Genomic DNA, 26,502 nt, shown 5'->3' on the forward strand with positions numbered 1-26,502 from the left:
AAACCAACTCTGTAAGGAGTGAAATCTTGTTGGTTCAGATTTGGGGTTCAATTTGGTCAATGAAGGATTTAGAAATTGGAGGAGAATTAGAAGCTGGAATTTTATTCCTTGTGCAGAAGTTAAATTGGTGATGGTTCTTACCTATTTAAAGGAGAGTGGTGTCAGCTTCTCTGTAAAAGGAGATTGGTGTCAGCTTCACTAAAGAGCACTGAAAGAAGCTGTGTATTTGTTAATAAGATTTAGCCAGAGTTCAGGACAACTGAGAAAAACATTTGCTTGAGAAAATGTTTATTGCATTTTACACTACAATCAAGATGCCATTACCCGAGAGCAGAACAAGAACAGGAACTACATGTGAAGCTTTACACTGTAACATTGTTAGTACATGTTCAGAAGATCAACACATGTACTTCAGCTGATGAGGAAATCTGATGCTCATTTTTCACTATTCGCAGGAAAAGCCTGTAAGTGTCCTTGCATTAAGCCAGGGACGATGGTACACCTCAAAGACACATTTCTGAAAGGAAAAGAAAACATTTTCAAAACCTTTTCCGATGTAAAATTTAACAGAGTTGTACCTCTTAATTTGCATTATTGGTGATAAAATCGTTAATATTCTAATTTGTCATTAACAATCAAAATTAAAGTATGTCATAATCTACTTTGTGTTGCTTCTTAGTAATCAACCTTCGACCATTACTCCAGAAATACAATAATTATATTATCAATTGATTTAATTTTTGGTTATTTATCTTCTTATCAAAGTGAGGGATGTCAGTGCTGGGCACCGTAACTTCTTTCCCACTTTTCTCAACAAACACTCGCTGGACAGGTACAGTATTCACAGATGCAGGATAAAGCTCCCTTCCAAGCCCAACAGTTGCCACTCTTGGGAGTTGCTGCACTAATGCGATGTTTTCTACTATTCACACAAGCTAGCATAATGGCCTTTCTAACTCACATTTCCAACTTGTGTCGAGTTGTGGTTATCTGTGCTTAGGACCCTCTAGGAACTGGATTGAGACTATTCATATAATTTAGGGCTCTTAAAGCCTTTTACTGCTCCGGGCTTAATTGAAATCTGGGTCAACCGCGATATCACTTAGCATCTCAGTCCCACCAGTTAATCCTTCAATGTGGGCAACATTGTCAAGCAGTGCGCTTCTAACTTGGTGTATAGTGTGCATTAGCACACCTGGTGCTACCAAATATAAACTGATCCAAATAGAGTACAATTACCCTACATACCACCCGTTCTAAAATTATCCATTTCATTACATTCAATCTCAACTACATTGGGTGGGGTGGGGTGGGGGGGGGGTTAAATTTATAAGCTGGGAAACCTGTGCAATTGATTGCTCTATAACCTGTATTGCGGTGGTCGGCAGCAGTGCTATATTGCAGTAGGCCTCCAAGCCCAGGTATAAGCAATCTCCAACCCCACTACCATCAGACTCCTTACCAGAGGTCGAGGAATTTGTAAATTCCATCATTGACCTCACGGTGGAAGATTGGCTGGGGTCAGGAGCGTGTCTTTGTCGCGGGCGGAAGTCCCACCATGCCGAAGATACATGTACCTCAAAGAAGAAAATCTGAGCCACTGCTCAGTGTGGTCATAGGTTTGTAATAAAATAGAAAGTGCTTCTTACTTTAGTTGAACTAACAAAGTCATTCTCTTCCAATGATATCTCCACCGTCAAATAATATTTCAATCCAGCAACAGCCTGAGAGCAGAAACACATTGAATATTAAGCAACTTTAAGCACTAATCATTAATGTTTTCAATAGCATTAATTTAGTATTAAATCTTCTGATAAGTTCCTGTTCACCCAAAGCATTGTAACAGTCCAGGATAGTGTCATATTATAACAGATAGCGCTCTTCAGTCATTGAAAGTGACAAGGCCTGAATTGTCTTGATTAGGTTCTTAAGGATGTTTGACGATGACCTTTGTATTGTCCCTTGGGATATGTTTGGCGTTGTGCAACTTACATTTATATCGCACCTTTAACGTAGTAAAATGAAGTGAAACGTCCCAGTGCACTTCACATGAGTGTTATCATCATGTCCTGAGGAAGTGAATGACATAGAACCAAAGGAGGGGATATTAGGACAAGTGACCAAATGCTTGGTCAAAGAGGTAGGTTATAAGCATCGTCTTAAAGGAGGAGAGAGAGGTGGAGCGGCAAGGAGGTTTGGGGAGGGAATTCCAGTGCTGAGTGTCTCGACAGCTGAAGGCAGAGCCCCCAATGGTGGAGCAAAGAAAATCGGAGATGCACAAGAGGCCAGAATTAGAGGAATGCAGAAATCTTGACGGGTTGTAGGGCTGGAGGAGGCTACAGAGATAGGGAGGAGCGAGGCCATGGTGGGATTTGAACTTGAGGATGAGAATTTTAAAATGGGGACAAATATGTACCAAACTGGGTCCCTTTAGGACTTCAGTGAATCAGAACCTGGTTGAACATCTGGTTAAAAACAAGGCGAGAGTTTCTGGGGATAAGCACTGACAGAATTAGAAGCGGCAACTATAAAACAGATTAACGATAAAAACATGCATATATATAAAATGTCTATCATGTCTTCAAGACGTCGCATAGCCCTTCACAGCCAACAAATTGATTTTAAAATGTCGTCAATGTTGTGTAGGAAAATGCAGTAATAATTTTGTGCACATCAGGATCCAACAAACAGCGATGAAATAATTGACCAGTTAATCTGTTTTGACGATGTTGCTTGAGAGATAATTGTTGGTCAGGACTGCTGGAGAATTTCTTTGAAGAATACCATGAAATCTTTTACATTCATTTAAAACAGGTAGACAGAACCTTGGTTTAATGTCTCATCCGAGAGTGCACCACTGCCTCAGTTGTGGTTTTGGACTGATCCACAACTGTCTAATTCAAAGATGAGAGTGCTACATCTGAGCCAAACTGACATTAGTTATTTACACTAAACCTGCATTAACCTCACCCTGTATCAGCCTGGTTTTTCACTCAATTACCATGAAGGAGAAATGTCCAGTTATCTGTAGTTATTTACCATCCTCAAGAGATTTAAATTGAGGCGAATTCTTGATAACACTAACCCTTAAGGCCACTGGTTTACAGTAATGAAGTCAAATTCTGTATTATTAGATGAGATTCCTGGATTGTTACTAGTGTTTGGGGCCTCATTTTCTGCTATTCTGTTCATATTTCGGTGAAAATGGAAAACCAGCGGCCCTGCTAATCATACATGGATTGTTGGATGGAACTAACTCAATGTGGTTCCATGCTTTCTCAGGACATGTCTATACAGAGTATCCAAGTCAGCACAATATTACCTTGAGCAGAGCAAACTTAAGGCTTGTACAGTGGACTTTCTGCCACCCAAGAATAATTAATGCTTTTGGGTCTAGGGAATTGCAGTCTCAGTGAAAGCCTTGGACTGAGTATGCAAAGGTAGCTGTACCCAACATTGTCACAAGCTTCAAAGGCATTTTCATAAACTAGGAAGAATTGTTGGTAACTTGTTAAGCAGAGCATTCACCACAGCATGGATCAACATTGGAACTTCAAATTTTGCCTGGAAAAGCTCCGAGGAATTTTTTGGTCTAGGCTTACTAAGGACAAGGAAAGTCCATCGAATTCAACAGCCCCATACAGTATTGGTTCAAGTATGATAGAAATAGATGTAGGCACAGCCCACTACACTGTTACCTGTACTTCAGCTTTCTGTATTGTGTACTTTCCGGAGCTGAGGGCGAAATATCTTTTGTATACTTCAATGGCAAACGCAAAGGCACTTTGAACTCCTGCGTTGTTCACATCCGCGATCTCACGCATGCCAAGAAGACCCTCATCCTCATTGGCTAAGGTTGAGATTGAGCTGAAGAAAGCCGCAGAAAGAAGGGCACACACACAGAGCCAGATACCTGCCATCTTCCACTCCACATACAACAGTGACTGAAGAGAGACGCTGGTGGCCAGCTTTTTATTCTCTTCCCTGAGAAGGACGGTATTACGTAAATCCTCTAATACGTATCTGCAGTAAATATCTCCAACCTTTCCCACAAATTAGCTGAGGAAAAAAACATAGTCTAAAGTTAAGTACCCCAATATTATTGTATTAAACGTAAGCTCTTTGTAATTCCTTTAACAACGATAGGTTTTAAAATAGGCAATTTAACAAATCCTCAGTGAGGAGCCTCCCATTATCATTTTCATGCTGGGGGCAAGTACAATTAGGACCAATAACAAACATAATAGATCACTTTTCCATCTCCATCACATTCACTTTGATGACTCCACTTTCCACACCAGAGCTTCGTGACTGTTCTTTTTCTCAGTCAGTGTTTCCCCTCCATGGAAGTTAACAGGACTCTTGATGATCCACACCCCATTTACTGGGCCTCTGCTCTTGTGCGCTCCTCCTGCTCTCACAACAGCAGGGCCCTGTTTGTCCTCACCTCCCACCCCACTTGCCTTCTCATTCGCCACATCAACTTCTGCCATTTCCATCGCCTGCGATTCCAGCACATTTGACCCTCCCCACACCTCTTTGCTTTCTGGAGGGACTGTCCCCTCCACGATGCCCTTGTTCACTCTTCCATCACCCCGACTTCCAGCAATTCTTCCCCTGGCACCTTCCCATGTAACTGCAGAAGATGCGACTCCTTTCCATTCACCGCCTCCCACACCAATGCCCAGGGCCCCAAACGCTCCTTCCATTTGAGACAATGGCTAATAGGTACTTCCTCTAATCAAATGTACGGTAGTCACTGCTTCTGGTGTGGTTTTGTCTATAGCAGAGAGACCAAATGCAGATTCGGCGACCTCTTTGCCAATCAATCTCTTTCTGCCCATAAGTGTGAACCTGAGCTGTCTGTGGCTTGCCACTTTATCTCCCCTTCCCAGTCTCACTCTGGTCTCTCTGTTTTTGGCCTCCTACAGTCCTCCAAACAAGCCCACCACAGGCTTCAGAAACAGTGGACAAACATCTGAGATTCAGCGGCAGTGGCGAGACCTCACACACAATGGGTGGTTTAGCAGAAAATCGCGAGCGCATTGCCTGCGATTTTCTGTCCACGGATATCAATGGATGCAAACATCACTGGCAGTGCACGCTTAATGTTTCTTGTTATGCACCAGGCATTGCTGGTGGCATGGGTTCTCTAGAAATGTTGTCCAGCGTGTCACCTTTCTCCTGGGTGCTCTGCATTTCTCTGCTCTGAAAATTGAGTTTAGTTATTTCAGATCTTAGCTACATCCATAATTTTCTTTGCACCAGGGGTGCTTGTGATGTGATGTAGAGCTGCCATTATGTGGGGGTGCAGGGGGGGGGGGGGGGTGGGGGGAGCAGTGGGAGAGAGGAACATGAAATATTATATGGAGTGCAGACCCTGAACTGGATTTTCTTCATCAATAAAGTTACCACTGGAAATGCATTAGAATTGTTCTTACACCCGTCGGTGTTATACCACTAAGAATCCACCTAATTTCCCTCAGTACACCTTCATTATATATTCATTGCAGGCTCCAGGGGCTATTTTCACCTTCTATGCCGCAGCAGATAAATAGTTAAAAGCAGATATGTTGGCCCCGATATTTATGGAGAGGCAAGGAGGGTTGCGCAGAAGGCCAAAAATGGTCAAAGAACCCGACAAGGCAAGAGACGCAGAGATCCTGCTGAACTTAACGGGAGGGGGGGTGGAGAGCTGGCAAGTGGGAGGGGGTGAAGAGAGGCCGACATTTAGGAGGGGGGAGAGAGGTCGTAAATTGGGAGGGAGGAGAGAGGTCATCAATTGGGAGGCAGGAAGCCAATATCAGGAGGGGACGAGAGGTCATGATTGGGAATAGGGGGGAGAGGCCAACTGGAGGGGAGGCTGGCGATCGAGGCTGGTGGAGCACTCGTTCTCCTCCTGGCCTACAAGGTGTTCTAAAAGAGGTGTTAACCTCGTGGTGCTGGCAGCTCCCAGCTCCTTTTCACTGCCGGGTTAGCCGACCCCTGGGAAACCCATGCAGCAACAATCCATTTTAAATTGAGCTCCTTCTTTTGATATAGTAAAATACAGGTTGTACCTCTAGTCTGGGACTCTTTCATCCGGAAACAGCCGTGGTTCAGCATTAGTTGGGCCTGCGGGAGAGGAGCGTTTATTTTTTATAAGTTTCGATCGGCTGCAATGGCTGATCAGTCGGGATGTTCAGCGATGGGCTGAGAGCGTCTGTCTATCAGTGAATGTGTGCACGGATGCTGAGGGAGCCGTCCATAGCTGCTGTGGCATGCAGTCACACATTCAGGAGCCCGGGAAATTCTCTGTTCCAGCACCGGTCAGGTCCCGAGGGTGTCGGACTGGAGAAGTACAACTGTAGTTGTGATAGACTTTTAAAAATTTGTTCATGGGATGCAGGCGACGCTGGCAAGGCCAGCATTTATTGCCCATCGCTAATTGCCTTTGAGAAGGTGGTGGTGAGCCGCCACCTTGAACCGCGGTAGTCCGTGTGGTGAAGGTACTCCCACAGTGCTGTTAGGGAGGGAGTTTCAGGATTTTGTCTCAGCGCCCATGAAGGAACGGCAGATATATTTCCAAGTCAGGATGGTGTGTGACTTGAGGGGAACGTGGAGGTGATGGTGTTCCCCTGCACCTACTGCCCTTGTCCTTCTAGGTGGTAAAGGTCGAAGGTTTGGGAGGTGCTGTCGAAGAAGCCTTGGTGAGTTGCTGCAGTGCATCTTGTAGATGGTGCACACTGCAGCCACGGTGCACCGGTGGTGGAGGGAGTGAATGTTTAAGGTGGTGGATGGGGTGCTAATCAAGTGGGCTGCTTTGTCCTGGATGGTGTCGAGCTTCTTGAGTGTTATTGGAGCTGCACTCATCCAGGCAAGTGGAGAGTATTCCATCACACTCCTGACTTGTGCCTTGTAGACGGTAGAAAGGCTTTGGGGAGTCAGGAGGTGAGACACTTGCCGCAGAATACCCAGCCTCTGACCTGCTCTTGTAACCACAGTATTTATGTGGCTGGTACAGTTAAGTTTCTGGTCAATGGTGACCCCCAGGATGTTGATGGCGGGGGATTCAGTGATGGTAATGCTGTTGAATGTCGAGGGGCAGTGTTTAGACTCTTGCTTGTTGGAGATGGTCATTGCCTGGCACTTGTGTGGCGCGAATGTTACTTGCCACTCATCAGCCCAAGCCTGAATGTTGTCCAGGTCTTGCTGCATTTGGGCATGGACTGCTCCATTATCTGAGGAGTGCGAATGGCACTGAACACTGTGCAATCATCAGCGAACATTCCCACTTCTGACCTTATGATTTAGGGAAGGTCATTGACGAAGCAGCTGAAGATGGTTGGGCCGAGGACACAGCCCTGAGGAACTGCTGCAGCGATGTCCTGGGGCTGTGATGATTGACCTCCAACCACCACAACCATCTTCATTTGTTCTAAGTATGACTCCAGCCAGTGGAGAGTTTTCCCCTGATTCCCATTGACTTCAGTTTTACTAGGGCTCCTTGCTGCCATACTCAGTCAAATGCTGTCTTGATGTCGAAGGGCAGTCACTCTCACCTCACCTCTGGAATTCAGCTCTTTTGTCCATGTTTGGCCCAAGGCTGTAATGAGGTCTGGGGCCACGTGGTCCTGGCGGAACCCAAACTGAGCAGGTTATTGGTGAGTAATAGCCACTTGATAGCACTGTCGACAACACCTTCCATCACTTTGCTGATGATTGAGAGTAGACTGATGGGGCGGTAATTGGCTGGATTGGATTTGTATTGCTTTTTGTGGACAGGATATACTGGGCAGTTTTCCACATTGTCGGGTAGATGCCAGTGTTGTAGCTGTACTGGAACAGCTTGGCTAGAAAGAAACAAACAAACAAAAAAATAAAGACTTAGATTTATATAGCACCTTTCACGACCACCGGACATCTCTTTACAGCCAATGAAGTACTTTTGGAGTAGTCAATGTTGTAATGTGGGAAACATGGCAGCCAATTTGCACACAGCAAGCTCCCACAAACAGCAATGTGATATTGACCAGATAATCTGTTCTTTTGTTATGTTGATTGAGGGATAAATATTGGCCAAAACACTGGGGATAACTCCCCTGTTCTTCTTCGAAATAGTGCCTATGGGATCTTTTACGTCCACCTGAGCGAGCAGACAGGACCTCAGTTTAACATCTCATTTGAAAGGTGGCACCTCTGACAGTGCAGTGCTCCTCAGCATTGCATTGGAGTATCAGATAGATTTTTTTTGTGCTCAAATCCCTGGAGTAGGTCTTGAACCCACAATCTTCTGACTCAAGCAGTGTGCTACCCATTGAGCCACAGCTGACACATCAGTTCTGGAGCACAAGAATTTCTTCTCTCAGAGGGTTGTAAATCTATGGAATTCTTTGCCCCAGAGAGCTGTGGAGGCTGGGTCATTGAATATATTTAAGACGGAGATAGACAGATTTTTGAGCGATAAGGAAGTAAAGGATTATGGGGAGCGGGCGGGGAAGTGGAGCTGAGTCTATGATCAGATCAGCCATGATCTTATTAAATGGCAGAGCAGGCTCGAGGGGCCAAATGGTCTACTCTTGCTCCTATTTCTTATGTTCTTATGGTTGTGGGATCACATAGCTCTGCCTATACCACACTGCTTCTGCTGTTTAGCATACATGCAATCCTGTGCTGCAGCTTCCCTAGGTTGGCACCTCATTTTTAGGTACGTCTGGTGCTGCTCTTGGCATGCTCTTCTGCATTCCTCATTGAACCAGGGTTGGTCCCCTGGCTTGATGGTAATAGTAGAGTGAGGGATATCCCGGGCCATGAGGTTACAGATTGTGGTGGAATATGATTCTGCTGCTGCTGATGGCCCACAACATCTCATGAATGCCCAGTTTTAAGTTGCTAGATCTGTTCTGAATCTATCCCATTTAGCACAGTGGCAGTGCCACACAACACAATGGAGGACATCCTCAGTGTGAAGACGGGACTTCATCTCCAGAATGACTGTGCAGTGCTCGCTGCTACCAATGCTGTCATGGACTGATGCATCTGTGACAGGTAGATTGGTGAGGACGAGGTCAAGTAGGTTTTTCCCTCGTGTTGGTTCTCTCACCACCTGCTGCAGGCCCAGTCTGGCAGTTATGTCCTTCAAGACTTGGCCAGCTCGATCAGTAGGGTGCTACCGAGTCACTCTTGGTGATGGACATTGAAGTCCCCCACCCAGAGTACATTCTGTGCCCTTGCTACTCTCGGTGCTTCTTCCAAGTGGTGTTCAACATGGAGGAGTGCTGATTCACCAGCTGAGGGAGGGCGGTCGGTGGTAATCAGCAGGAGGTTTTGTTGCCCAAGCTGGACCTGAAGCCATGAGACTTCATGGGGTCCAGAGTCAATGTTGAGAACTCCCAGAGCCACTCCCTCCCGACTGTATACCACTGTGATGGTGATGGAGGAGTCTGGGACATTGGCTGAAAGGTATGATTCTGTGAGTATGAATATGTCAGGCTGTTGCTTGACTAGTCTGTCGGGCAGCTCTCCCTATTTTGGCACAAATCCCCAGATGTTGGTGAGAAGGACTTTGCAGGGTCGACTGGGGTGGGTGTGCCATTGTTATGTCCGTGGCTGGTGCCGAGTAGTCCGTCTGGTTTTATTCTTATTATTGTTTTTCCTAGTGGTTGTGTACAACTGAGTGGCTTGCCAGGCCATTTCAGGTGGCAGTTAAGAGTCAACCACATTGCTGTGGGTCTGGAGTCACATGTAGGCTAAACACTAATCGAATGGGGCCAATTTCTCTGTCTGTGATGTCCTGTCTGTGTCACCTCATAGATGTTATGGACATGAAAAAGGAGACTCTGCCCCTTTTACAGGTGACCCATGTTTCTGAGAACCACACTGGCAGAAGCATGTAAATGACATTTAAATGAAATGATGTCACAACAAGAGGTAATCAGTGCTAGATGAGTGGCACAATAGCTTTGTACTTTCAAGATATGACATGGCGGACTAACAATATATTATGATGACAGATTACGTATGCTGCGGGAGTTGAAAGGACATGAGAAGATGACCAACCTGCATCAGCCTCCGCCCATTCTACTTACCTATCTCCCAGTTTCTCTCATTCTCCCAAGCATTCAAGGGCTTCCTCCTCAAAATTGGTTGAGAGACTGGAGGATTGATGGGTTCACTACATGCAGTTGTTCATTGGTATGCGCAACTTTCTCCTCAAGAAGAAAGTACAGTGTAAGGGGCCTTTGTCATTATCTGGAATCCAATCCTGATAGCAGGAAGCATTCTTTATCATCATCATCATAGGCATTCCCTCGGAATCGAGGAAGACTTGCTTCCACGCTTAAAATGAGTCCTTAGGTGGCTGAACAGCCCAATACGAGAACCACAGTCCCTGTCACAGGTGGGACAGATAGTGGTTGAGGGAAAGGGAGGTGGGACTGGTTTGCCACATGCTCTTTCCGCTTAGTCTCTGCATGCTCTCGGCGATGAGACTCGAGGTGCTCAGCACCCTCCCGGATGCACTTCCTCCACTTAGGGCGGTCTTTGGCCAGGGACTCCCAGGTGTCGGAGGGGATGGTGCACTTTATCAGGGCTGCTTTGAGGGTGTCCTTGAGGGTGATGGAGGTGCAGGAAAAGAGCAACTACATGCCAGGTGAGCCTTGTTGCTTCACTGCACCCTTGGCTGTGTTTGAGATACACGTGCAGGGGAAGGAAGGAATGTGGTGCGTATTGTGTTACCTCGCATTGCTGGAAGGTTATATAAAGGGTGCACAACACACTGAAGGCTCTCTGATTCCCGCCTCTTTGGCTACTCTGGCGAAACTATTGAACTACTTTCTGCACTGACTTGCCATGTGTGGGCTGTTCGAGATGGCAGTGACTACCAAGGCCACCTCCTTCCCCAGTGTGCCCGCACCACTCCTTTTGTCTGTCTCTTTCCTTCTGCCCCAAATATTTAATCCCTCCTTTCTCTTATTTGGGATAATGACAATATGTATGAGTCCATGACATTGGGTGCTCTTTGCTCTGCTGCACTATCATCAGACACGGGCTACAAATTCAGTATCGACCATTTTGAGGCGCTAACATCAACTGGTAGGTAAGTTTAGTGCCGGCGAACATGAACTTCAGTTTTAGCGCCCTAAGAGGGAGGTGGAGCGTTAAATCAAACAGTGCGCACTTCTTTTCGGGCGATACAGTCGGCAAGCAGGGCGCTGACGTCAGAGCGCTAATCAAGTTCCGGTACTCTAATTTAGAGCGTCATCAGACATCCTGGTGCCTTATGGTTTTGAAAGAGGAGATTCAATGATGCTGCACAGCCTCAATCTCATCATTGCAGCCTGTGGACTGGGCCTTGAATGAGCATCGTGGCAGCGCAGAGGCCACACCAGCAAGCTCACCGCTTCAGCAACGATGCCTGGAGGCTCTGATGGTGGCCAGTGCCAAATACTTTTCGACAGCTTTGCCGGGAGGTGGCGCAGTACATCTCCGCAAGAAGTGCGGTGGGTAGAACTGCCGCGCAATGTAGGAAGAAGTTTCACGACCTCACTCGGGCGGTCAGGGTGAGTATTTTCTGCGAAAACCTCTACATGCCGCAATGTTAACCTCACTATTTGCACACACTGTATGGACCGCCACATCCCAGCACTCGCCCACCAACTGAGCCCACCTAATGAAAGTGACATCCACATCTCACCCCTGGTCTGCGCCAGCCTGGAAGGAACCTTGATTGGGATGTCTGCAGAGCTCTCTTCATGTCAAATTCCTCACCTGACCGGACAATATGTCCAAATAGTTGCAGTCATTGGAGTCTCATAGTTTCAGAGACAGCGGCTTATGCTGTTCGCCTTTGATCTCCGAATTCCTGACGTTATACCAGCAGACTCCATGGCCCCGATATTGGTGGCCTTACCACCCACAGCCGGCGTCTGCCGCCGGTCTCCCCTCTATGTCAGTTTCCACTCGGGCTGGAGCCGGTGGGAGGGGAGTACCACCAGGAACCGCCCGCCGACGGCCTCTGGCGGCCAAGTAACACAAGTGGCCTCCCGCTCGCTGAGCTGCCAGATTGGTGCAAGCGGGAGTCAGCGGCAGCAGGGGGAAGGACCGCTGTGTGGAGGCAGGTCTAACCCTGACAATATATACGAAGGCCTGCAAAAAAACAGTTAGTGAATATCTTTAACATAACATTTTTACAGTGTCTTACCTGGATGGGGTCCCCTGAAGGTATTCCAATGATTTTTTTTTTGTAATGCTTTTTCATTTCAGCTCCTCCACCCTCCATGGACCCGACTCCATCCTCAGTGGTACTTGGGCAGTAAGCACATTTGCCTGCCCACCCGCTGCAACCCAGATTGACGGCGTAAGCCGTTACTTTGCCGCCGGGCGGTACTGCCATCTCCTTTATAGGAATCTTCCTGGCAAAGTACCGCCCGGTCTCTCGCCAGCCAACGGCAGTCCTTTGGGCAGGCCTTGGGTTTCACCAATTTTGCCCCCAAGTATTCAGCCGAGGCACCATTGGTCAAAGGTATCAAGGGGAGTTTTAACTCCACAAGATGGGCGGGTGAAGGGTGGGGAACTCGACCCTAACCAACCTTGAACTGGCATACTTCCGGTTTAACCGGGGCAGGTTGGAGTTCAGGCGAGTAGCCTGCTCTTGAGAGTTGGGTCAGGGATTATAATATTTAAATGAGGCTGAGTGCAGCCATTTGGATTTAACAGCTATGGGCTGGGTTTCCCAAGGTTCAGGAAACCCGGCAGCTGAAGGGAGGCAACAACCGCCAGATCCAGCAAGTAAGAGCTTTCCCAGCACGGCCTGTGGGCCAAATAATGGAGCAGTCCATGCCCGCATGCAACAAGACCTAGACGACATTCAGGCTTGGGCTGATAAGTGGCAAGTAACATTCATACCACACAGTGCCAGGCAATGACCATCCTCAACAAGCGAGAGCCTAACCACCGCCCCTTGATACTCAATTACATTCTCAATTACATTATCATCGCCAAATCCACCACCATCAACATCCTGGGGGTCACCATTGCCAAAAAACTTAACTGTACTAGCCACATAAATACTGTGGCAACAAGAGCAGGTCAGAGGCTGGGTATACAAGGCACAAGTCAGGAGTGTGATGGAATACTCTTCACTTGCCTGGATGAGTGCAGCTTTAATAACACTCAAGAAGCTCGACACCATCCAGGACAAAGCAGCCCACTTGATTGGCTCCCCATCCACCATCTTAAACATTCACTCCCTCCACCACTGGCGCACCGTGACTGCAGTGTGTACCATCTACAAGATGCATTGCAGCAGCTCGTCAAGGCTTGTTTAGCAACACCTCCCAAACCCATGACCTAGAAGGATTAGGGCAGCAAGCACATGGGAACATCATCACCTGTAAGCTCCCCTACAAGTCACACAACCATCCTGACTTGGAAATATATCGCCATTCCTTCATCGTTGCTGGGTCAAAATCCTGGAACCCCCTCCCTAACAGCACTGTGGGAGTACCTTCCCCACAGGGACTGCAGCGGTTCAAGAAGGCGGCTCACCACTACCTTCTCAAGGGCAATTAGGGATGGCCAATAAATGCTGGTCTTGCCAGCGATGCCCACATCCCAAGAATGAATAATAAAAAACAAGGAGGAGTTGGATTGGTTCCCCCGGACCCCCAAGCTTGCCTGCCGCATCTGCCTCCCTCAACTGTGATCAGCTGACACCCCCACGATCCAAACTTCAGCAACCCCTCCACCCGGTTCTGATGCTGACCCACGATCTCCACCCTGCAATCTCCCCTTCCCCCCCCATCCCCATAATCTCTCCCTCCCTCCACTCTGGCCCCCTGCTGCGGCCTTCTACTGCAAGCCTTCTCACCTGATAGCCAGCCAGCCTCTCAATCTGGCTAGCTGCCAGGCTGGAATGAAGAAAAAAAATTCAAATGAGGTGCTGGTGTTAACTTTAGCAGGACCTCCATGCTGCCTGTATTTCTGAGTTTCCTGGCTGCTATAATTCACCCTCGCTCCCTCTCTGTAAATATCGGGGCCATCCAGCTTGATTGGTTACAAACCCACATGTCTGTTCCATATGTCAAGTCTGGGATAAAAAGGCAATTGGATAATCTGCACTTGATTGCTAGTCTGATTCTTGACTTCCACATGTTCTTGTCAAATGAAAGAGAGATATTTTGGTGAACTGAGATCGCCAGAGATGTTATGCGATTTCCCAGATGTAAGACCCAATAGAGAGTGTTAATCGTGCTAGGAACATGCCTTCATTATTACAACAAACTAAATCCTGTCAAATTGAGCACGGTTAGAATGTTCCTGCTGGTGGAACCTGTCAAATCTGAAATTGTAGATCTATGTTTATTCCCACATTGTTATATGATTTGGATGAGAAGGATCAATTCATAAGTGGACAACATTGTCAGGTCAAAAGATGGTATGTTTGCTCCTTGCAAGACCCAAGGATCTGTGTTTACAGAAATACACCATTCCTACCTAGGCCTGTCAGAGGAGACCTGTCTTTCACATCTTCATTTCACTGCAGCGGCAGTGACTGAGCTATGTCATCTGCTACTGACTGACCTACAACAAGACGGCATCAAGGACTGGGTTGGCTTTCCCCAAAACTCTCAAGGTCACCACGATACTAAGCCTCTATATGTCAGCTTGCTTCCAGGTCACCACAGGGGACATCTGCAAGATAAGCCATTGGATAGCTCACTCCACTAGAATGCAAGCGTATGGGCATTATAGATCGAACCGATGTGGCCATTAGGACTCTAAACATCAACCCCCAATGCACACATCAATAGAATGGAGGGCCACTCCTTCCCATTCATCTAGGTCGTTTCTGACATCATTGCCAATGAGCGCTCAGGATGCTTTTATTCAACTGCAGCCCGTGATGTTGGTATTGTTTGCAGATGCCAAGAGAGCTGTTGGGAGACTAGGGTATGATTGATAACCCCAACTAGAAACTCTCCTATAGCTGCAGAGCATGTATACAATGAAGCTGATGCCAGCATTCGAATCAATATTGATCTCACTAAAGGAATGTTCCATTACTTGGACCCATGACTACAGCCTCAAATTTGCGATGTCAGGGAAATTGGGGCTTTAATCTTTAGTAGTTCATCACACAAAGACTCTGTTGTGTCCTTTAGTGCTACTAATTGAACTTGTCCCCCAGCACGTAAAGGCTAATGGGAGGCTCCTCTTTGAAGATTTGCTAAAGTGGCTTATTAGAAACCTGTGATTGTTAAAGGAATTACAGGTACATGTTTAATACAATAATCACGGGGTATTTACCTTGTGCTTAATATTACACATATGAAAACAGCTATTTAGATAGTGTTTAAAATGCTTTTGAGAGTTGTCTCCTCACTTTAATTTCTGGGAACGATTAGAGATATTTTACAGCACATGCATATTTAGAGACCATTTGGATAATGATGTCCTTCTCAGGGAACAGCTTATCTTTGCAGTCACTCATTGTGTGTGTGGTAAGACTTGGCTGGAACCTGACTCTGTATGTCTGCCCTTCTCATCTGCTACCTTCTACACCTTGTTCACCAACCTATGGATATCAATATAAATGATCCAGGCATTCAAAACTCTCTGAAAGTAAAAAAGAAAATAGGAAACAGTGTAGTGTCTGCATCTTATCTATCTGTCTATATATATATATATCTACATATTTGAAATAATGCTGTATGGAGATGCCAGTCCCCAGGAAATGTCTTTATCGTCCTTAGGAGGCATATTTTCAAATCCCACTGTTGATGAATTTACTGGCAATTTCCTGCAGTTTATGGAGATGCTTTGAAACAAAGTCGCACGAGGGCAACACTGGTCACTTCTACCTTTCCAGGCCCCAACTGTGATAGTGCAGCTCTTCACAACCATTCATTATTTATTTCTGGTACAATGTCAGAAAGTCCATTTCTCAAGCCTTAGGTCTTGCAGGATAAAGACACCAGACCATCGAGGCGGCAGCTTAATAGTGTGCAACACCCTTGTGTCCATTTAAAAATGAAAAATAAAATGAAATGTCCGAGAAAACCAGAATTAGTACCCACAGATACCCAGGACATATGACGCTACTGTCCCCACATATTTATAATTCAGGCTATCCCTCAAAAGATATCAGAGAAATGGCTGATTCCTCTGTCTCAGAGAACTTAATGCAAATCATCTGCCTCTGTCTCTACCAAGCAGTCAGTTAAAAATAATATTTACTGGACATCACTGGACAAAAGACAGATCTAGTCACATGACCGGTAATATACAGCAGACTACAGTGTATAATTATGGATATGATTGCAAGGGGGACACCAAAAGTGCCATTCCTTACTGCTAGACTTCCTTACTGTCAGCTGAGGTAGCAGACCTGCGTGAGAGCAGCAGCGGGAGTTGAGGCAAGGCGGAGGGCTTAAAAGCAGCGGCTCAACGGGCAACATTTGAAAGGGATGTCAGAGTTTAAAAGTGATGTTGGCACAAGAGCGTGAGTGGGGTTTTATTCTGTTAAGTTAGTACTTAGTCTTTAAATAAAGGTTAGTTCTTAGTCCTTTAAATAAAGGAGCCGCAATTAAATTGATAAGTGATATTTCTAATCTAAAAAACCTCATTAGTTAAATCAGCTTATTGCTGAGTAGCTGCTGGGTGTGTTTTGCTAAGGTTTAGGGCTCAATTTTGGCCAGGAGTTGCTTCGTTTTTTTTTGGAGCAACTTGATTTTTCTGGTGTATCTTAAAAATCCCCATTTTGCACATTCAACTTGCGCCAGTGTAAGTGAATTAGTTACGATTTTTTTAGTTTAGTTTAGTTTTTCTCAAAAAGGGGCGTTACCAGCCGCCTTGCCAGTTTTGGCCATTTAGGCCACTTTGGCCAGCTAATAGTTACTTCAAATCTACTTAGGCCAGCGTATGTGGCCACTTCAGAGAACCCTTGCGGAGAGTTACGAAATCAGCACAGGTAGGTACATCAGAGGCCATTCGGCCTGGGCTAGGGGCGGGAAGGGAAACGGAGAGGACTTGTACCTAAAGCACCAAGACTTACAAAGCACTAAACAAAGCACAAAAAATAATAAGCATTCAGTAACAAATAAAAAATAGAAGTAAGTCCCACCTTCATCTGAAAACTCGGCTGGGGAGGCAGCGGCCCGGCCAGTGCTGGAGGCCATTCGGCCAGGGCTAGGAGCAGAACAACCAGGAGACCACTCGGCCTGGGCTAGGGGCGGGAATTGCCGACATCAGAGCACACACAGGCTGCAGGAAGCAAACTCGCCAGACAGCAAAACACAAGCAGCTACGATTCCTTTAAAAAATGGGCGATTGTCAAATTTCGGCGCTACTGCGCATGCGCGGACATCGCGACCCGACTCCAATGCGCATGTGCAGACGTCCCAGCACTGGTTTCGGCGCAGGGCGCTGGATCCGCCCCTGACTCAACTGGTCACGCTACGCGACGACCGAGGAGAGGCCGGACAGTGGCCAAAGTGGGGAGCGATTTTTTCGGTGCACTTATCAACGGAGTAAAGCGACGCATCTCCGGTAAGTGCCGAAAAAAAGGGTGCACCAAATTTGAGCCCAGAGGGTTTATTTTTGCTTGATAGTTCCGAGCCTAACTAGAGGGATGGCAGGGCAGCTCAGTCCCATGGACTGCACATCCTGTGGCATATGGGAAGTCCTGTACTCTTTGCGCAGAACATAAGAACATAAGAATTAGGAACAGGAGTAGGCCATCTAGCCCCTCGAGCCTGCTCCGCCATTCAACAAGATCATGGCTGCTCTGGCCATGGACTCAGCTCCACTTACCTGCCCGCTCCCCATAATCCTTAATTCCCTTCTTGGTTAAAAATCTATCTATCTGTGACTTGAATACATTCAATGAGCTAGCCTCAACTGCTTCCTTGGGCAGAGAATTCCACAGATTCACAGCCCTCTGGGAGAAGAAATTTCTTCTCAACTCGGTTTTAAATTGGCTCCCCCATATTTTGAGGTTGTGCCCCCTAGTTCTGGTCTCCCCGACCAGTGGAAACAACCTCTCTGCCTCTATCTTGTCTATCCCTTTCATTATTTTAAATGTTTCTATAAGATCACCCCTCATCCTTCTGAACTCCAACGAGTAAAGACCCAGTCTACTCAATCTATCATCATAAGGTAACCCCCTCATCTCCGGAATCAGCCTAGTGAATCGTCTCTGTACCTGCTCCAAAGCTAATATATCCTTCCTTAAGTAAGATGACCAAAACTGCATGCAGCACTCCAGGTGCGGCCTCACCAATACCCTATACAGTTGCAGCAGGACCTCCCTGCTTTTGTACTCCATCCCTCTCGCAATGAAGGCCAACATTCCATTCGCCTTCCTGATTACCTGCTGCACCTGCAAACTAACTTTTTGGGATTCATGCACAAGGACCCCCAGGTCCCTCTGCATCGCAGCATGTTGTAATTTCTCCCCATTCAAATAATATTCCCTTTTACTGTTTTTTTTCCCAAGGTGGATGACCTCACACTTTCCGACATTGTATTCCATCTGCCAAACCTTAGCCCATTCGCTTAACCTATCTAAATCTCTTTGCAGCCTCTCTGTGTCCTCTACACAACCCGCTTTCGCACTAATCTTTGTGTCATTTTCAAATTTTGTTGCACTACACTCTGTCCCCTCTTCCAGGTCATCTATGTATATTGTAAACAGTTGTGGTCCCAGCACCGATCCCTGTGGCACAACACTAACCACCTATTTCCAACCCGAAAAGGACCCATTTATCCCGACTCTCTGCTTTCTGTTAGCCAGCCAATTCTCTATCCATGCTAATACATTTCCACTGACTCCGCGTACCTTTATCTTCTGCAGTAACCTTTTGTGTGGCACCTTATCGAATGCCTTTTGAAAATCTAAATACACCACATCCATCGGTACACCTCTATCCACCATGCTCATTATATCCTCAAAGATTTCCAGTAAATTAGTTAAACATGATTTCCCCTTCATGAATCCATGCTGCGTCTGCTTGATTGCACTATTCCTATCTAGATGTCCCGCTATTTCTTCCTTAATGATAGTTTCAAGCATTTTCCCCACTACAGATGTTAAACTAACCGGCCTATAGTTACTTGCCTTTTGTCTGCCCCTTTTTTAAACAGAGGTGTTACATTAGCTGCTTTCCAATCTGCTGGTACCTCCCCAGAGTCCAGAGAATTTTGGTTGATTATAACGAATGCATCTGCTATAACTTCCGCCATCTCTTTTAATACCCTGGGATGCATTTCATCAGGACCAGGGGACTTGTCTACCTTGAGTCCCATTAGTCTGTCCAGCACTACTCCCCTAGTGATAGTGATTGTCTCAAGGTCCTCCCTTCCCACATTCCCGTGACCAGCAATTTCTGGCATGGTTTCTGTGTCTTCCACGTGAAGACCGAAGCAAAATAATTGTTTAAGGTCTCAGCCATTTCCACATTTCCCATTATTAAATCCCCCTTCTCATCTTCTAAGGGACCAACATTTACTTTAGTCATTCTTTTCCATTTTATATATCTGTAAAAGCTTTAACTATCCGTTTTTATGTTTTGCGCAAGTTTACCTTCGTAATCTATCTTTCCTTTCTTTATTGCTTTCTTAGTCATTCTTTGCTGTCGTTTAAAATTTTCCCAATCTTCTATTATCCCACTAACCTTGGCCACCTTATAAGCATTGGTTTTTAATTTGATACTCCCCTTTATTTCCTTGGTTATCCACGGCTGGTTATCCCTTCTCTTACCGCCCTTCTTTTTCACTGGAATATATTTTTGTTGAGCCCTATGAAAGAGCTCCTTAAAAGTCCTCCATTGTTCCTCAACTGTGCCACCGTTTAGTCTGTGTTTCCAGTCTACTTTAGCCAACTCTGCCCTCATCCCACTGTAATCCCCTTTGTTTAAGCATAGTACGCTCGTTTGAGACACTACTTTCTCACCCTCAATCTGTATTACAAATTCAACCATACTGTGATCACTCATTCCGAGAGGATCTTTTACAAGGAGATCATTTATTATTCCTGTCTCATTACACAGGACCAGATCTAAGATAGCTTGTTCCCTTGTAGGTTCTGTAACATACTGTTCTAAGAAACAATCCCGTATGCATTCTATGAATTCCTCCTCAAGGCTACCCCGTGCGATTTGATTTGACCAATCGATATGTAGGTTAAAATCCTCCATGATTACTGCGGTTCCTTTTTCACATGCCTCCATTATTCCCTTGATTATTGCCCGCCCCCTGTGAAGTTATTATTTGGGGGCCTATAAACTACGCCCACCAGTGACTTTTTCCCCTTACTATCTCTAATCTCCAGCCACAATGATTCAACATTTTGTTCATTAGAGCCAATATCATCTCTCACAACTGCCCTGATATCATCCTTTATTAACAGAGCTACCCCACCTCCTTTCCCTTCTTGTCTATCTTTCCGAATCATCAGATACCCCTGTATGTTTAATTCCCAGTCTTGGCCCCCCTGCAACCACGTTTCTGTAATGGCCACCAAATCATACCCATTTGTAATGATTTGTGCCGTCAACTCATTTACTTTATTTCGAATGCTGCGTGCATTTAGGTCGAGTGTTTTAATGCTAGTTTTTAAACCATGATTTTTAGTTTTGACCCTCCTGCAGCCCCTTTACATTCAGTGGCCCTTTTTGTTTTTTGCCTTGGGTTTCTCTGCCCTCCACTTTTACTCATCTCCTTTCTGTCTTTTGCTTTTGTCTCCTCTTTGTTTCCCTCTGTCTCATAGAAACATAGAAACATAGAAAATAGGTGCAGGAGTGGGCCATTCGGCCCTTCGAGCCTGCACCACCATTCAATAAAATCATGGCTGATCATGCAACTCCAGTGCCCCATTCCCCTTGGTCCCTTTAGTCGTAAGGGCCATATCTAACTCCCTTTTGAATATCTCCAATGAACTGGCATCAACAACTCTCTGCGGTAGAGAATTCCACAGGTTAACAACTCTCCGAGTGAAGAAGTTTCTCCTCATCTCGGTCCTAAATGGCCTACCCCTTATCCTTAGACTGTGTCCCCTGGTTCTGGATTTCCCCAACATCGGGAACATTCTTCCTGCATCTAACCTGTCCAATCCTGTCAGAATCTTATACGTTTCTATGAGATCCCCTCTCATTCTTCTAAATTCCAGTGAATATAAGCCTAGTCGATCCAGTCTCTCCTCATATGTCAGTCCTGCCATCCCGGAAATCAGTTTGGTGAACCTTCGCTGCACTCCCTCAATAACAAGAATGTCCTTCCTCAGATTAGGAGACCAAAACTGCACACAATATTCCAGGTGAGGCCTCACCAAGACCCTTTACAACTGCAGTAAGACCTCCCTGCTCCTATACTCAAATCCCCTCGCTATGAAGGCCAACACACTATTTGCCTTCTTCACCGCCTGCTGTACCTGTACGCCAACTTTCAATGACTGATGTACCGTGACACCCAGATCTCGTTGCACCTCCCCTTTTCCTAATCTGCCGCCATTCAGATAATATTCTGTCTTCCTGTTTTTGCCACCAAAGTGAATAACCTCACACTTATCCACATAATACTGCATTTGCCATCCATTTGCCCACTCACCTAACCTGTCCAAGTCACCCTGCAGTCTCCTAGCATCCTCCTCACAGCTCACACCGCCACCCAGCTTAGTGTCATCTGCAAACTTGGAGATATTACATTCAATTCCTTTGTCTAAATTATTAATGTATGTTGTAAATAGCTGGGGTCCCAGCACTGAACCCTGCAGCACCCCACTAGTCACTGCCTGCCTCCTGCATTGGTTCCCATCCCCCTGCCATATTAGTTTGACCCCTCCCCAACAGCACTTGCAAACACTCCCCCTCGGACATTGGTTCTGGTCCTGCCTAGGTGCAGACCGTCCAGTTTGTACTGGTCCCACCTTCCCCAGAACCAGTTCCAATGCCCCAGGAATTTGAATCCCTCCCTGCTGCACCACTGCTCAAGCCACGTATTCATCTGAGCTATCCTGCGATTCCTACTCTGACGAGCACATGGCACTGGTAGCAATCCCGAGATTACTACTTTTGAGGTCCTACGTTTTAATTTAGCTCCTAGCTCCTGTATGCATGACCATGTGTGCAGGAGGTGTCTCCAGCTGCACCAACTCGAGCTCCGTGTTTTGGAGCTTGAGCAGCAGCTGGAGTCGCCGCGGTGCATCCGCGCAACTGAGAGCAACGTGGATAGCATGTTTCTAGAGGAAGTCACCCCCCAGCTTTAGATTGTACAGGTAGAGAGGGAGTGGGTGACCCCTGGACAGAAGAGGAGGACTAGACAGGTAGTGCAGGAGTCCCCTGAGTCCATCTTGCTCTCTTCTGATGGTGCATCTGGGGAGTGCAGCCAGAAGCCAAGTCCACAGCACCACGGGTGGCTCAGCCACACGGGGGGTGGTGGGGGGGAAGGAAGAATGGAAGATCTATAGTGGTTGGGGATTCGATAGATAGGGGAGCAGACAGACATTTCTGCAGCCGCAGATGTGACTCCAGGATGGTATGTTGTCTCCCTGGTGCCAGGGTCAAGGATGTCACTGAGTGGCTGCAGGGCATTCTGGGGGGAGGGTGAACAGCCAGAGGTCATGGTCCATATCGGTACCAACGACAGAGGTAGAGAGAGGGATGAGGTCCTGCAGGCAGAGTTTCGGGAGCTGTGAGAGATATTAAAAAGCAGGACCTCAGAGGTAGTAATCTCCGGATTACTCCCAGTGCCACGAGCTAGTGAGTACAGAAATAGGAGGATAGAGCAGATGAATACATGGCTGGAGAGATGGTGCAGAAGGGAGGGCTTTAGATTCCTGAGGCATTGGGACCTCTTCTGGGGGAGATGGGACCTCTACAAACTGGACGGGTTGCAACAGAGCCGGGACCAATATCCTCACGGGGGTGTGGGGGGGTTGCTAATGCTGTTGGGTAGGGTTTAAAGTAGCTTGGCAGGGAGATGGGAACCTGAGAATAGATTCAGTAGGGAGTGGAGCAAAGCTGGAATTGGAAAGCAAAAATGTAGAAAATGAATTTGAAGGACGGAGGAAACAAGAGCTAGAAAGTAGTCAACAAGGAGATCTGACTAAATGGTATATACTTCAATGCAAGGAGTATAGCGAATAAGGCAGATGAGTTGAGAGCTCAGGTAGACACTTGGGAATATGATATTATAGCTATTACAGAGACATGTCTCAAAGCGGGGCAGGTATGGCAGCTCAACATTCCTGGTTATAGGATCTTCAGATGGGATAGAGAAGGGGTAAAAATGGAGGGGGTCACGGTATTGATTAAAGAAACTATTACAGCTGTGAGGAGGGATGAATATGTTAGAGGGATAATTAAACAAGGCCAAATGGGTCGAACTGAAAAACAAAAAAGGGGTGATCACACTGCTAGGCGTGTATTATAGACCCCCAAACAGTGAGAGTGAGATAGAAGAGAAAATATGAGGGCAAATTTCTGAGGAGTGCAAAAATTATAGGGCAGTACTACTAGGGGATATGCTAATATTAACTGGGACAAAATTAGTGTGAAGGGTATAGAGGGTGCGGAATTCCTAAAATGCATTCAAGAAAACTTTTTTAGTCAGTATGTAGCAAGCCCAACAAGGGAGGGTGTGGTTCTAGATTTAGTTTCAGGGAATGAAGCTGGGCAGGTGGAAGGGGTATCAGTGGGAGAGCATTTAGGTGCTAGTGATCATAATTCAGTTGGATTTAGGGTAGTTATGGAAAAGGACAAAGATAGACCAGAAATAAAAGTTCTAAATTGGAGAAAGCCAACTTTGCTAAGCTGAGAGGTGATTTGGCCACAGTGGTCTGAAAACAGCTACTTGAAGGTAAATCAATGTCAGAGCAGTGGGAGGCATTCAAGGAGGAGATCCGTAGGGTTCAGAGCAAATATGTGCCCTTAAAGATAAAGGTTGGGACTAACAAATCTAGCGCCCCTTGGATGTCAAGTAGGATAAAGAAAAAAAGGAAGGCTTATGACAATAGTGAGGGCTCAATACTGCAGAATCTCTGGAGTATAGAAAATGCAGAGGTGAAGTTAAAAATGATATTAGGAAAGCAAAGAGGGAGCATGAAATATTCTTGGCAAGTAAAATTAAGGAAAACCCAAAAATGTTTTATGAATATATTAAGAGCAAGAGGATAACTAAAGAAAGGGTAGGGCCTATTAGAGACCATGAGGGTAATCTATGTGTGGAGGCGGAAGATATGGGTATGATTCTTAATGAATACTTTGCGTCTGTTTTCACAAACGATAGGGACGATGTAGACACTACTATCGAGGAAAAGAGTGAAATATTAGATGAAATAAACATAGTGAGAGAGGAGGTATTGAGGGGTTTAGCAGCTTTGAAAGTGGATAAGTCCACAGATCCGGATGAAATGTATCCCAGGCTGTTAAGCGAAACAGAAGAGGAAATAGCTGAGGCTTTGACCATCATTTTCCAATCCTCTCTGGCTTCAGGTGTGGTGCCAGAGGACTGGAGGACTGCTAATGTGGTACCTTTGTTTAAGAAGGGAGAAAGGGATAGACGGAATAATACAGGCCAGTCAGCCTAACCTCAGTGGTAAGAAATTGTTGGAGAAAATACTGAAGGACAGGATAAATCTTCACTTAGAATGACACGGATTAATCAAGGACAGTCAGCATGGATTTGTTAAGGGAACGTCGTGTCTGACTAACTTGATTGAATTTTTCGAGGAGGTAATCAGAAGGGTCGATGAGGGCAGTGCGTATGATGAATTTTAGCAAAGCTTTTTAGCAAAGGTACTGGTCACATAAGGTAAAGCCCATGGGATCCAGGGCAAAGTGGCAAGTTGGATCCAAAATTGGCTCAGAGGCAGGAAACAAAGGGTAATGATTGATGGGTGTTTTTGCGACTGGAATCATGTTTCCAGTGGAGTTCCGCAGGGCTCAGTACTGGGTCCCTTGCTTTTCGTGATATACATCAATGATCTAGACTTGAATATAGAGGGTATGATTAAGAAGTTTGCTGACGATACTAAAATTGGCTGTGTGGTTGATAATGAAGAAGAAAGCAGGAAGATATCAATGGACTGGTCAGGTGGGAGAACAGTGGTAAATGGAATTTAATCCAGAGAAGTGTGAGGTAATGCATTTGGGGAGGGCTAACAAGGAAAGGGAATATACATTAAATGATAGGATACTGAGAAGTGTAGAGGAACAAAGGGACCTTGGAGTGAAGTCCACAGATCCCTGAAGGTAGCAGGCCAGGTAGATAAGGTGGTTAAGAAGGCATACAGAATGCTTGCCTTTATTAGCCAAGGCAAAGAATATAGAAACATAGAAACATAGAAAAGAGGTGCAGGAGCAGACCATTCAGCCCTTCGAGCCTGCACCGCCATTCAATATGGCTAATCATTCAACCTCAGTACCTCACTCCAGCCTTCTCTCCATACCTCCTGATCTCTTTAGCCGTAAGGGCCACATCTAACTCCCTTTTGTATACGTCCAACAAACTGGACTCAACAACTCTCTGTGGTAGAGAATTCCACAGGTTAACAACTCTCTGAGTGAAGAAGTTTCTCCTCATCTCGGTCCTAAATGGCTTACCCCTTATCCTTAGACTGCGTCCCCTGGTTCTGGACTTCCCCAACATCGGGAACATTTTTCCTGCATTTAACCTGTCCAGTCCCATCAGAATTTTATATGTTTCTATGAGATCCCCTCTCATTCTTCAAAATTCCAGTGAGTATAAGCCTAGCCGATCCAGTCTTTCCTCATATGTCAGTCCTGCCACCCCGGGAATCAGTCTGGTGAACCTTCGCTGCACTCCCTCAATAGCAAGCACGTCCTTCCTCAGATTAGGAGACCAAAACTGCACACAATACTCAAGGTGTAGTCTCACCAAGATCCTGTACAACTGCAGCATGATCTCCCTGCTCCTATACTCAAATCCACGAAAAAGAATTTCAGAATAACATGTCGATAACACTTAATTTTACATATTCAGTCACCATTAATCAATAGCCTGCGGGATTAGTTTCATCAAGGATCGGTCTAATTTTTTTTCATCTTCTGACAGAGATAAATAACCACGAGTAACTCTGAAAATCTTTCCCTGATGGCAATTGAGGGAAAAAAATCCAGGCTGATAGTGGGTATGGCCGGTACAATTAGTGAAAATAACCTGTTTCATTATTGCCTTTTCTAGCTCGTTCAGTGCTGTACTTATCCCAAGAAACTTAAACTTTGCTTTTAACCAAATAGTCATCCAGTTCTCATGAAGTCCTAACAGTGGGCAGTTTGTTAATCTACACACTACCCAACATATCCCGGGGAGAATAGGAAAGACTCCTTCTAACGGGCCCAAGTTTCAGCTGGTAAATAAAACGGCGCACTTCCGTCAGTTATGTTGGTTGTTTAGGAAAAAAAGCACGCCGAAATCCTACCTTGGAATTCTCGTTGTTTGTAAGACCGTGGTGTGGCGCATCAGAGGCTGGAGGGGGGGCGGAGCAATATCCTCTCAGCTGGC

At 46.0% G+C, this 26,502-nt stretch overlaps 1 protein-coding gene across 3 annotated transcripts; it reads right to left on the reverse strand.

Annotated features, from left to right (window-relative positions):
- Positions 1 to 271: 271 nt before the first annotated feature.
- LOC139272754 (cystatin-POGU1-like) lies at positions 272 to 26,502 on the reverse strand. 3 transcript variants are annotated; one of them, XM_070888865.1, is made up of 6 exons: positions 26,420 to 26,502; positions 17,105 to 17,293; positions 7,547 to 7,832; positions 3,699 to 4,059; positions 1,650 to 1,724; positions 272 to 517 (listed from the first exon to the last, which is right to left on the reverse strand). In XM_070888865.1, exons 4-6 carry the CDS (start codon positions 3,918 to 3,920, stop codon positions 446 to 448), a joined length of 369 nt encoding a protein of 122 aa, XP_070744966.1. In that variant the 5' UTR covers positions 3,921 to 4,059; positions 7,547 to 7,832; positions 17,105 to 17,293; positions 26,420 to 26,502; the 3' UTR covers positions 272 to 445. The 3 variants fall into 3 exon arrangements, with proteins under 3 accessions (XP_070744966.1, XP_070744967.1, XP_070744968.1); XM_070888866.1 differs by lacking the exon at positions 17,105 to 17,293 and having other exon boundaries at positions 26,420 to 26,500; XM_070888867.1 differs by lacking the exons at positions 7,547 to 7,832; positions 17,105 to 17,293.

Source organism: Pristiophorus japonicus, chromosome 9 (genome assembly GCF_044704955.1).
Source record: "Pristiophorus japonicus isolate sPriJap1 chromosome 9, sPriJap1.hap1, whole genome shotgun sequence".
Taxonomy (NCBI): Eukaryota; Metazoa; Chordata; class Chondrichthyes; family Pristiophoridae; genus Pristiophorus; species Pristiophorus japonicus.